The following is a 13,465-nucleotide window of genomic DNA, read 5'->3' as shown; positions in this document are numbered from 1 at the left end:
TCAAAGGAATCCAAGGCTAATTTGTAGCCTAATTCTAAGGCGGTCCCCTGACAACGCTATAGTCCACTGTAAGGGTCTATAGGATGGTGGTGGCGCGTGACTCTTGACAAGGCATCATAGGTCCCTAATCCCGTCCCACGTCCCGAAGTGTGTGCGCGAGCGCGTGAGAGGGTCTAAAATTATGTAACAGCACACTGCTGCTGTATTTATAGCGCATCTGTATCCGTCTGGCAACATCTGCTTATCTTTCATTTGGCTCATCTGTTGGACATCTATCTATCTATCTATCTATCTATCTATCTATCTATCTATCTATCTATCTATCTATCTATCTATCTATCTATCTATCTATCTATCTATCTATCTATCTATCTATCTATCTATCTATCTATCTTGTGATATTAAGGGATTGTATGAACACAAAAATAAAGTTAGAATATTGTGAATTAAAGGGATTCGTTGTCTTTTATTCCAATATTCAAATTAATGCACTTTGACTCACTGTTTTAAAAGGGTCCAAAGTGTTTGTGGGTTAAGTTTCTGTCTACTTGCTTTGCATTGACTTTTTAGAGGCAGCGGTATTCATGCTGCCTCTTTGACCTGTGTACCTGAACACACCACAGGGGTTAGACAGCAAACAAACAGTCGACTCTCCACCACGAGCAGCAGGTCTGTCCCTGATTCTGATGTTCAGATCTATTCTCAGGTGTCAAGACTGGCTGAGGTGTCGAGTGATAACCAACTTTTGGAGTAAAGTATCGGGTGGCAGAGTAGAGTGCTGACACGCCTGATAAAACCATACAGTACGTATAGTGAGAGTGTAACGATAACATCTGGTGGGAAAAATGTTAAGAACTCGTCTGGCTCTTGTCTCAGATTTGATTGAGCTTACCAAGGGACACAGAGGCGAGAGTCAACACAACACTGCTTTAACAAACACAGCTGTTAAAGCAGGTAAGGCAACTTATACCTGGCTAAAACATGTCACATGACATTGTTGTAGTGATACAGACATGTGCACTATATAGGGTTAGGGTTAGTCTGTCTCATAATACTTTATGTCTTCATCTGTGCATTTACAAAGCATTTTGTCTGTTTTATCTCGATGCCTTTAAATGTAAAAATAAAAATATGCACAATAACTTTAGGTTGGTATTATACCCATTTCCTTATTCAGTGTGATGATCCCAAAAAACACTGCTTACACTTATGGTGGCAAAAAAAACCCAAATACTTAATAAACTAGAATCTCTGTGAGAAAAAGAAAAAAAACAACAACTCACCACATGTCAAAGAAAAAGTAAAGTCAAGGTTCCTTTGTCTTAGGTTTAAGTTAATTCTTCATGTAGTTCTCTCCTTTTGGAGATAATCTTAGGTCTCTTAGTTTAATTTAAGATCTGATTTGTTGGCAGTATTTTTCAGCAGAGTGATGCTGACTTCTGTGGTGATAAGTTTATGTATTTGGTTTGTTTTTGTCAAACACTTACTTTGAATTAAGAATCCTGGTTTTTGAACTTTGAACCTGCGTGACCTTTGCCTTGTTGATTGCGCGGTCCAAAACAGTCACACAACTCAGAAGTATTAGACAAGCACATTTTCATGGATGAGGCAAGAATTGCATGGTCAGTTATCTAGACAGCTAATGTAACTTGTAGGAGGGAGAGTACATGAGCACTCATTTAAAGAGACAAGGTCATCTTTATTTAACCCCACAAAAGTGTTCATATTCCAACAGAAATGCCTTAAAAACAACACATCTCTACGTCATGTTCAATGACACAAGAACGAGCTCAGACGCGTGAAGCTGCCAGCACAGCACTCTTTAACAAACATCGTAGTAGAAATGTGAGCGTAAAATAAAATAAATACATATGGTGGGACTATTTTTTCTACAATAAGGCATCAGGAGAGAAGTGCTGGAAGACACAGTTGCTGATAGCTGATGTTTGTGACATGTAAAAAAGTAAAGGGATTAAAGTGCTGAAAAAGAAGCTATGAGACTGAATGAAAGCTGAGTTAAGCCACAATGATGAATATTTAAAAGAGAGGATATGAAGACAGAGTGAAAGGTATGCAATGGGGACGCTTTTTCAATATTGAAAAATTGCACGAAATTAAAATTTTTTTGTCCTTTGTATCGTTACATAATATTTAAAAGGCACCCATGACACTCTTACAGTAATAAAAAAGCACATTTTGCATTTTGAAAAAAACACACGTACAAACTACATCAAATACTACGGTTAATTCTTTTGTTTTTCTTTCTAAGGTTTATTATGGGGCTTTATTTCACCTTTATTATTATAGTGAACAGAGAAAAACTAGGAAATGTCATGGAAAGTAGCCACAGGTCGAATTTGAAATTGGAATTCGAGGCCGCCTGCTTCAAGGACTACAGCCTCTGTAACTGGGGTGCTCAAACTAACCACTAAGCCACCAGCACCCCGTGGTACAGTGAATTCTATTCTACAGTAGTTTTGCTAAAAAAAGAAAAAAAGTAGAGAAAACAAAGAAGCCAAGTCGTTAAGCTTCCTCAGCAATAAGGCTCTTCTCTCCTCCTTGTCGCTCTTTAATGCCATGTAGTCCACACTTACTCTACACCTTCTTTTAAAATATACAAGTGGGATTCATAGTTAGCACCATACAGTAGGTTTTACACTCAAGATGATTTAAAGTCAATCTATCATACAAAAAAAAAAGACAGGATACACTCATAATAATGGATTGCTCACAGGCAGTAGTGAGGTTTGTTGAGATGTCCTTTTCTGCACATGTCGGAGATATTTAAGCAGTCTTTTGTTGAAAGCAGCTGCACTCGTGTGCCGCGGAAATAAAAAAGAGAAGTCTGAGGATTTGGGGGGAATACAGAGGACTGACGCCTCCTTCCTTTCACAGTCTTTCCTCGCTTTCGTTCTCCTTGTTTTTCTCCACATTTCATTTTCCTCCTGAATGGATTTGTGTCTGCAGCATCAGTTCATCTTGGTCTTTTTATGGGGCGTGGATGTGGCAGCCTTTTCTTGTGTGTGTGTGTGTGTGGAGGCATTTTATGTTAATCAATGTATTCAATTGTGAAATTCTTTATCGTTAGTTAAGATTGCAATGGTCCTTTTGAATCTGCATGTATGCAGATTTTACGGAACGTATACCAGTAAAACTTTCCTCATTCTCATTCTCCATTTCACTGCAGTCAGAGGCCTCTACACGTAGGCCTCAGGGATGTCTGTGCCGTTGATTTTAATGTAGATCTTGGCGTCGTTCTCCTTCTCTTTCTGCTCTTTGTTGAGCGTCCGTCTGTAGCAGATCAGGTAGAGAGGCAACAGGAAGCCCAGCATGCTGAGAACCAGGAGTCCAATATTGACCTGTGAGATAGCGACCGAAATTAGACATGCCTGAACACGTGTGATATATGTTTTAATGTGTGTGAGTGTCAGTGAGCTTTCATACCCAGAACGGGTCTCCCTGCAGGGGCCCCATCATAGCCAGGAACAGCGGCTGCTGCAGGAGAGCGAACACAGCACTGACCAAGGACTGCATGCCTGTGAGACTACCGAACTGGGAGGACGGATACCTGGAGGGACAGATGAGTTGAATTAAGATTCACAAGTAAGACTGAGAAGGTGACGGTGATGTGTGTGTGTGTGTGTGTGTGTTTGTATGCTGAGACTTACACAGCCGCATAGAGGCCACCGACAGCAGAGTGGACGAACCCTCTCACCACAGTGTGTAAGAGAAAGGATACAATCTGAGGATCCATGAAAACAGAAGAAATCAATATTAATAACGATGGAAAAGAACAACACTGCTGCATTTTTGAACGTCTCGTTTTTAATCCTAGACAGCTCAGTTGACGTGTCAAAAGTAACATCCAGACATTTCACTTTTTTAACCGCGTTTTAGCCGTTTCATTTGGTGTTTGATCAGTAAGAATTTCACAGGTAAATAATAGAAACAACGTCAATAAAAACTCTTCATGTTAGAAACAGACTTTGCTAGATTGTCAGTCGTATCCCTGAAGCATTTTTTTATAGAAACTTTGAAAAGGAAAGTCATCCCTGTGGTTAAACGTTTTAAGAAATCTGACATCAAAAGAGGACAACTCACCTGCAGGGGGAGATTTGGCACCAAGCTGGTGATCCCAAATCCAACCAAAAGGATGTTTGTGAGGAGGAAGGCTCGCAGGGCGTTGGTCACCTTCTGGGTCTTTTTGTCTCTGCGCTTTGTCTTCGGCTCGCCCCTTGTTGTCAAAAAACGACACAATGTATTTTTAGGCAACAATACCTGGCGTTTTATTTCTTGGTTTTACACTTTAAAAAAACAATCATCGTTAAAGTAATGCCTGGGCCTGTAAATGGACATGTAGTCTGAAGAAAAACCGGAGCCTGACTCACTTGCTGCAGGGTTCTTTCTCGTCCTCTCCGTCATCACAGTCCTTTAGCTTCCAGTCCATGATTTGACCGATAACAGGGGTGGTCATCAGGCAGAGCAGCTGCAGCACGCCGAAGATGGAAGAGTACAGACTCACTGAGGGAAGGATCAGAATGAGGACAAAGAGAGGTTGTCAAAAGGTGTAACGAATAAAAGTAAACTTAAATAAAAGTCGGTTTAGAGGGAGGATACAAAAATATGACAAGATGGAGAGTTCAAGCCCTTCAGCTACCAGGTTAATAACTACAACAGTACAGCTAATTATTAGAAAACTATGTTTTCTAAGGCAACAGTTGGATAAGGAAAAAATTGTTGAATTTGTTGAAAGGTAAATTCGACACATCTATGAAGGAATTTATGACCCTGGGAGTAATGATAAATGAACGGTGCGTCATGTGAAGTTCCTGTGAAAAGAGTGTGCTTGGTGTAAAGTTGGTTAATGAGTTAAAAAAGGTATCTTGTAGTTAATGACGAAAAGGTCAAATAATAAAACAACTACACTAGCAAGGGAGTATTTTGATGGGGGAAAAAAACCTACAGACTAGTAGAGATGAAATGCTACTAAAATCCTACAGAAGGATTTAACTGACAGAGTTTGATCTTACCAACTTCCATTTTCTCCACTGAAAAATCAAATAATAACCAAATGAGACAGCTGCTTTAAAATGATAAATCAACGTTACGAAATGGCAAGAAAAGCAACACAGAATGGTGTTTAATACATACTGACAGATGTAGATACTTAAAAACAAAAAAAAAGCGGAGAGACTCACCTGTGTTGAGGTCGCCATCAGTGAGAGCCTCCAGGACGCTGTTCATGGCTCCCATGTAGAATAAGAGACGAAGCTGAGTGATGGACATGGTGACCAAACTGAGCAGGAAAATGGGGGTGGAGATGGTTTTGAAGAATGATGGGGCTGCAGTTGGGAAATACAAACAAAACATTTGGTAAATGATGAGCGTCAGAGTCATGATGTGCCTGATTTTAAACATCCAGAGGTTCCACTTCTTACTCTCGTTTTGCGGCTTGCTCTCCATCTCCAGGTCCATGGTGGACAAGCACAGCTTGTGTCCGTCCTTGGTCGCCAGCTCCTTCTGCTTCAAGCTGTTGCCAACGCTGAGACGACGGCCCACTGTGGTCACTTGCTGATAAAACTGCTTTCCTGTGATTTTATGGTCAAAGCCCAGCCAGCTGAACTTGATCTTCACACTGAGAAATCAGAGGCGGAGAAATTAATTTTGATGGAGAACATGATATGGAAGAAGAACAACACTGTGCAAACACTCATTATTAGGAAATTGTGACAAGTTGGAAACTTCCTACTTTTACCAGACACGAACAAACCAGTTTGTTTTTGCACACAAGCAGGTCAAAAGTGTGGTTTGAATGAAAAAGGATTCATGACATGAATGACTTCTTTCAACAAGTGCAACACTCAGCAGGTAGACTTTAACCTGTCGTCATTACTCTGCACATTTTTGTCACACATTACATAATTGTCAGCGCTGCGGTGATGATAACGAAAGCGTATACTTTGGAACCAACAAGATGCTGCTGATACTACAGTGCAGAAAGGTATCATACATTTACTTATATGGGATTTTACTGCCAGTGCTATCTGTGCGTGGGTATCTGTGGTACTCACGTGTAGTCCATGTCCTCGGGTCCAGGGAACGGTTCCAGCGGCCAGTTGAAGAAGCAGTTCAGGTAGACGATTCCAGCACAGGCAGCCCACACCACCAGGATGGTGATGAAAGGTATGCCAAGGTCATAGATCACCTGTGAACATGAAGAAACATGTCAACAAAGCAATGTTTTAGCCTACAACTTTTGCAGCATGAAGCTAAGCATAAGTGTACATAGCACAGGGCGTTCAAGGATTACGGAAATTAAAAGTAAAACCAAAAAATTTGGCAAACAATTGAGGAGAGAAAAAGAAGAATGACAGAAAACATTTCTTGGTCAACATGGTTGGATCGAGATTGGAAGGGTTTATGGCTGTACTGTTTGGTTGTGTGTCTATGGATGTGTCAGCGTGTGGTACCTTAACACCAGGGAAGGTGACAGCGGAGGAGGCGTACGAGCCGATCATCAGGGCGATGAAGGTCGAACGAAGGTCCCCGAACATACTGGGGAGCTAAAAGGACGAGACAGAAGGCTTTAACATCTTCACCTCATGCAACGTGAGGTTAACGCATTTGCACAAACTTGCAAGTTATTCCATTGTATAAAAAGTATAAAAGTTAAACCATCTGCTGCCAAGTTTCTGGTGACCTCAGCTGCTCTGAGCCTGAGGCCGGTGGGACAGATTGGGGACACTGTGAGTATGTTGCCTACTGACACTAAGGTCAGAGAGGACTGTAGGAACCAATTAGCAAGCAGACACGGGTTACACAAAAAGAAAAAAAACAAAACATCAAGGGAGTTTTAAGAAAACAAACTGACACAGATCACCAGTTAAAGACACACAGCTGTCCCACAGTTCACCAACACAGCACTGATGAATTCAGCTGGAAGGGGGGGGGACCGAGTTGAGGCTAAGTTTTCCTTTTCTCTGTTTTTACTCCCGTTTTTGGGAAAGAGAACAGAGCGTCGGGAGAAAAACAGACAGTGGGTGGCAAAACATCCGAAACACAAAGGCTTTCACAGGCAGTTCTGCTTTCAAGAGGCTGAACAACAACAAGCAAATTCAATTATGTAAGAGCGGGGAGGCTGAAGAAGAGGTTCTCTAAATGTGTGTGTGTTTCTCTCCTTAATTAACAAAGTATTCATACTGAAGCAGCCAAGTCACAGTAAGCAAAAACACCAGGAGTACATGGAAGACTTTTTCCAATACATCCTGGAACAAAACAGAGCCGTCGGTCAAACCTGAAATAAAAAGGTGACCTTACAGCTGACATTGGCACAAAGTCAAGGGCTGCTGCTGGGATATTACCCAACAGGCCTCAGCTCAGAATAAACGCCTGTAGGTCTGAGGTAGAGTCATAATTAAGGAGTCAAGGAGCTGCATAGAGTCTAATGATCAACCCAACACTGAGGCTGTAAGTACTGTTTCCCAGGTTGTAGGCGACATGGAGGAAAAAAGGTATGCAATAATCCCACATAGGGAGATATCGTACTTCACAATAAAAGTCCATGGTGGTATAGAAAAAGGGCGTTTAATTGTGTGATTTACTACTGTAGAGCCCCTCTCTAGTGAACAGCATCACCATGGTACAGCTCAAGACTCCAGGCTGCTCCACTCTGGGAATTTTATAGAGCATCACTTGTTTTTCTGCTTTCGTATATCTGCGTGTACATTTCTGTGCCTTCTTAAAGGGGCAGTACACAAAGTCGCTCGTAAAACTTTTGACAGAAAACCTATGACAAAATACTGACATTCTGATCGAGTCTGGCGACTACAGGCTACACAAGCTGCTACCTGATACTGATTGTATGATTATATTTTCTTGTTGTTGTTTTGTTTTGTTTGATTTGCGTTGAAATGTTTCGGAAACTCTCATCGGCTGCGTCACATTTGACTTTTTATGGGGGTGCTACCACTTGGGAACATTTCGTTGCTGAGTGATAGACGTTATAATTGTCTTTTGTGTAAAAAGTCAGGGAGTTGAGCAGTTCAGCCAAAGCCAAACAGTTGCGACAATGTTCCTTCTTAAGCCGTTAAGTCGTACAGAGAAAAATGAGAATTGTTTTGTTAAACTTATGTCTATCTAAATCGATTCCCTTTCCCGCCTCCGTCTTTCCAAAAACTGAGAGCAGCTGTTCACAAAAAATAAGAGAGGAAAAATTAAACAAACGAAAAAAAAAAAACCAATGTGCAAGATAACAGGGTAGAGTCGTGAGCAGGTGAGGAACCAGCAAACTCTTATAGGAGAACAGGAACAGAGACAAAGCCCTATGAAGTTAGAAACCATACACCTCGCCAAACACTAAGCAGAGGGTTACAGAACACACACTTACCGTGAGAGAGGTGAAGGTCATGCACATGCCTCCAAAGCCGTTAAAAGTCAGGGCGATGAAGATAAGGACAGAGAGTTCTGCAAATGACACAGGTGTGAGCTTCTACTTCTGCAAACAACCAAACCTACTTAAAATCGCATGAAATAATGGAAAAGATTCTGATACGAATCTTCTCGAGTTCGACTTACCATTTGGTTTGTAGGCTCCATAAGCAATGAGTAGACAGGACAATCCAAAACATGTGCTGGAAGGAAAGAAACGAAAAAGCTGCTGATTAAAAGGCGCGACCACACCCCTGCTGTGTTTGCAACAGTTTCGAAAATGTCCATTTGCATGCGTCTTGTCTTGAATGGAATCTTCATTTCTCGTGTCCTGGAGCTCACCTTCCCAGCAGTCGTAGCTTGCGTGGCCCGTATTTATCCATGACGATCCCCAGCGGCAGTGTGATGGCGGAGAGCAGGAAGGAGCCCACGGTGAACGCCAGGTTCAGCATCTCGTCTTGCTCTTTACAAATCAGCCAGCCATTCATCCTGAGGGGCCCGTCGATGGGGGCCAGGGGCCTCATCTCCACTCCATCTCCAAGACCAACCACGCCAGCTTCGCTCTCATAGTAGTCAGTGTACTCATCAGATTCAGGGGCTTCCAGGGGTTGGGACAGATTGTAGCTGGAACTGTTACCTAAAAAACAAGATGTAGACAAGAGGAAGATGAGGAGTTAGATATACAAAAATAGAAACCATGTATGAGGACACATATGATTTAACCTCACGTGAATTCAATTGTAGTCTTACTGACAGATTCATAAAAGTGTGAAAGACAACATGTCTGTGTAAGAGTTAGTTCAAACGTGCACGTTTTCATATGGTTTAGCATCAAAGGAGCTGTGGGCTCTTGTCATACAGATGAAATACCAAGACAGCAGTTCTGCTTATTCACAGGATGGTGATAGATCGACACAGAGTGGCTACTTGTGTAGTCGACACGTGCAGAGATGTGTACATGAAAAATCAGTTTGGGAACTTCTTTTCACATGTGCTGGATTTCACTCCCTTATATCTCTGTGGTTTCATCCGCCAGACTTCTTTGTATAGGAGTTAATGGCATCCCTGTGTGAAACACAATGACGCCCTTCATAACAAAGTGCCACAGTCTTCTTTAGAAAACAACATCTTACACTCCATGGCAAATCCTCGGGGAGCAGCCGGCTGGTCACGTGCATATGATGCTCATCGACATTTTGGAGGAAGGTTTGACCAGGCATGAGGATTTCCCTGTCATGGCCTTTCACTGTTTCTTCAGGTGTATTTCATACACCTGAAGAATCAGCAGTGTTGGCACGCATTATAGGAGGGTTTACTGTGGTTACAGCTAATGGATAACTACAGCATGTGGTGCTCAGAAAGTCTGCTGAGTCGTCCAGATTTTATCAATTATTTTTCTTCTCATTTTTAAACAGTGTAGATTCAGCTTGTTTGGTGTGTTGATTTTCCTAATGGATATACAATTGTGAGAACAAAAAACTTTTTAAAAACTATTTGATAATTATGAACTAATCTTTAAGCCTTTACTGACACATCAATTTAGAGGGGACTTCAAGGTTATTTCAGAACTACAGAAGTGCAAGGCATTATGGGATGTCACTTGTATTCCACCCTTCGAACTACACATACAACTAACTTCTAACTAACCCTCGAATATCTCTGCTGTGTTTGCACAAAATGCATCTACACGCTGCATCCTCATGATCTTTTTCCTTCTACCTGTGTGTTTCCCACTGTCAGCCGCCCTCCCATGTGGTCTGTTCGTCACTCTGCTATCTGTGCGTCCTTCATCTGAGGACTTTACACTTCCACATTACAGTAATAAAAAAAAACCTGCCGTGGATCTCCCTGACTCGCTGTCACGTGTGTGGAAAGAGCTGAGCTGATGCTGTCCTCTCCTTCTTATGTCATCAGAACAAGATAAGACGGAGCGAGGGAGTGCTGCAGGATGTCACCTACAGACGAGGACGTCCTTTTGTCACTTCTGCTTTCTACTAACACCTCGCACTGGAGCTTCTGCTAACTACTGTCAGCAACTTTCTCTGGTCGGCTATTTGTGATTCTAAATAAGAACACAACAAAATACCATCAACAACATAATGCCAGACTGCTAACAGCTAGAACATCAACTTCATGAAATCCTTAAATTCATGTCCTAAACTCTTTTTCCTCACAGATAAGAGAAAACTCATTGCACGATAACATCATTGGGAATGATATAAAGTGCAATAAATGACATTTAAAAATTTAAAAAGTACTTCCTCCACCAACTGGCACCAAGGAATTCATTCAATCTGGCTGCATTAAACAGCTACTTAAGCACAGCCAAAAGGTAAAATGCTAAAAGTATGGCATATTAATATAACTTACAATCATTTTGCTAATGAAATGCAAATAAAGTGGAGCTAACGACAGACAGCATATCTGAAAGGACACGGTGTCACCTGAGGTGCAGAGGATACTTCTGGACTGATACCTTTTTTAATTCCCTTCCTTTCTTCTATGACAACGTCCTACGCTCAGCCTGTGCACATATTACACCTCTATACTCTAAAACACAGCACACAGAGATTCCCGACATGGGTCAAACAATTGGAAGCGGCCAATCATTTCTGTCTTCGGTTTATCAGTTCGCATAATATGCTTGGAGCCTCTGGAGACTTTTCAGTCTTAAACTTTAGACCTCTGCTCCAATCCGCTACCTTACTGTCTCTTTAACTTAAGTGCTCAGGCTTTATCTCCTAAGTCGACAAAAACAGCTAATAAACCCCTTAGTGAAAACCTTTACTCATACCGGAGAAAGGAAAAAGGAAGAGAGGCAGCAGTGTTACGTAAGTCTAATTAAACTTTTCAGAAAGAAAGGGAAAACGCAACCAAAAAGTTGTGATGGGCAGGACTAGTTTTTCTAACTTTAAAGGGTTTTTTAAGGTAGCTGATAAGAAATGTGACCTGACCCGCAAAGAAGTCTTTGCCAGAACAGAAACACAAAAACAAAGACTCACCTTCCTCGTTGCAGAGGTACGAGTAGAAGCCCTCTGATTTCAGCATGATGAGGAGAGATCCCCATCCCAGCAGCACAGCCGAGAAGAGCAAATTCTCAATAATGGAAGTCACTGCCATCCACCAGCGCCGGGCAAACGCCGTGGCCAGGGTCGGAGCCATGGTGAAGAGGATAAAGACAGAACCAGGGGAAAGAAACAGAGAGAGTGGAGCGAGATATAGGCAGCCAGAGGAGGGAGCTGGAGTGACGCTCTGAATGAACGATCACTTATCTGTAAAGACAAAGAGGAAGGAGGTCTTTACAGTTAGCCTATCAGTGATATAACAAAAGGACAGGAAGGTTTACTTTTTATATGATCGCAAGGTAAAAGCACTCAACTCTGAACTTTAGAAAACATTAAGTACAGTAAAAACAAATCTGTAATACCTCCTAATTCAACTGAACTGAATTATAAACATTGTGGCTGCTTTGTTACTTCAAATTCTCCCTATAATTAGACACAGATGAGAGGTTTACTAACTAATAATGGCAAAAGATGGAGAATTATTAACTGTCCTGCTGGTGCAAAGATTATTACATCACCCGGTTGCCTGGACAAAGATCTTACATCACATTATAGACGCTAATAAGCGAGGACCATCCATCACAGAGATTCTGCTGTACACTGTAAATGGCTAACTGGTCCAAACTGGACTCAGGAGAGAAAAATAGGTCTCTCTTTCACATGGCCTCCCTCTCTCTCTCTCTCTCTCTCTCCCTCACTCATTCCCCTCAAGTTCTCTCACACTCATCCAAGCGGGACTGCAATTACTGTTGTGCATCCAAAACATAAAGGAGATGTCAGGCAAACAATAAACAAATCTGCTCACACAGCCAATGTTTCTCTCTCTCTCTCTTTCCCTGTTACACACATATACACATACACACATACACACATACACACACACACACACACACACACACACACACACACACACACAAACAAACAACGATGTAGATCTAGTGGAAATAAACAACTGACTGAGATAATAAGTTCATCTTTTTGTATGCTGTGATATTGTATAAAGAAAGGACAAACAACTCTCCCTCATATCATCCATGATACTTACAAGCAAAGTAAACCAACTTTTGAAAATCGTGTCAAGCTAAGAGCAATATTCCTCACCTTTCCAGTTTGTGAGCAGAACCATCCAGCTTCAGCTCCTGAAGCACCCTGGATCAGATCAGTGAGCAGCTGTCTGAGATCAGCCAGGTTTATATACTCTGTGTCCTCACGTGGCGCCCCCTATCGACTAATGGCTGTGTCTGTGTGACGTCTGCACCTCAGCAACAGGTCACTTCATTTCATGAAATCAAACACTGTCGTGAATGCTCTGGGCAACTTTTTTTTTGTCAGTACAATAAAAATATGCGGGGTCGGGGTTTAATAGGAGTCACAGTGCGAAATGTTGGAAGGAATAATCAAGCCGAGCACTGTCTCCTTGGCAAAAAAAACCTGATGGACTTGTACAGATAAGAACAAGGATGTGTCGTAGGCTGGATCAATATCAAGAGGACGCACTCACTGCAGCGGTGAAACCAGTTTCAGCTGTTGCACACATTTGTTGTTTACTAGTGTTTGCTTTTGTCTGCTCATTGTTTACAGATAGCACACACAGGAGCGCACGCTGGGGGGACAGCATGAGTTGATATGAGCGTCCACTTTCTGACAAAGTCCATGAAACCAGCTGCATCCACAAATACCTGAAAAACGAGACCGTTTTCTGCTTGCCAAAGTGACATGATAACATCATCTTGCATTGTATACTTTCTCATCTGTGCTGCCTTTACGTGATTCAGACCAATAATGCGCTGATTCCATTTTACTTGATCTTTCAATTTGGCATTATATACGACTTTGAGTGTGTCATTATTCTATATGCCTAGAAGAATATTTCAATCCAATGTTTAAAAGTCGGCTTTTTTTCTCTCACAAGAATCGAGGTCGTTTTCCAGCACTTCCAAAGCACTCTGAAACAGTAATCAATATGCAAATCG

At 41.7% G+C, this 13,465-nt stretch overlaps 1 protein-coding gene across 1 annotated transcript; it reads right to left on the bottom strand.

Moving 5' to 3' along the window:
* Positions 1–1,678: 1,678 nt before the first annotated feature.
* On the bottom strand, positions 1,679–12,671 carry slc43a2b (solute carrier family 43 member 2b). Its single transcript, XM_079355410.1, has 14 exons — positions 12,594–12,671; positions 11,430–11,699; positions 8,770–9,064; positions 8,575–8,630; positions 8,387–8,463; positions 6,471–6,563; positions 6,072–6,205; positions 5,439–5,635; positions 5,199–5,342; positions 4,389–4,521; positions 4,102–4,234; positions 3,669–3,742; positions 3,445–3,568; positions 1,679–3,359 (listed from the first exon to the last, which is right to left on the bottom strand). Exons 2-14 carry the CDS (start codon positions 11,587–11,589, stop codon positions 3,198–3,200), a joined length of 1,782 nt encoding a protein of 593 aa, XP_079211536.1. The 5' UTR covers positions 11,590–11,699; positions 12,594–12,671; the 3' UTR covers positions 1,679–3,197.
* Positions 12,672–13,465: the final 794 nt, after the last annotated feature.

Source organism: Symphodus melops (genome assembly GCF_947650265.1).
Source record: "Symphodus melops genome assembly, chromosome: 11".
NCBI classification, from domain to species: Eukaryota; Metazoa; Chordata; class Actinopteri; order Labriformes; family Labridae; genus Symphodus; species Symphodus melops.
This window is presented reverse-complemented; position numbering and strand designations above follow the sequence as displayed.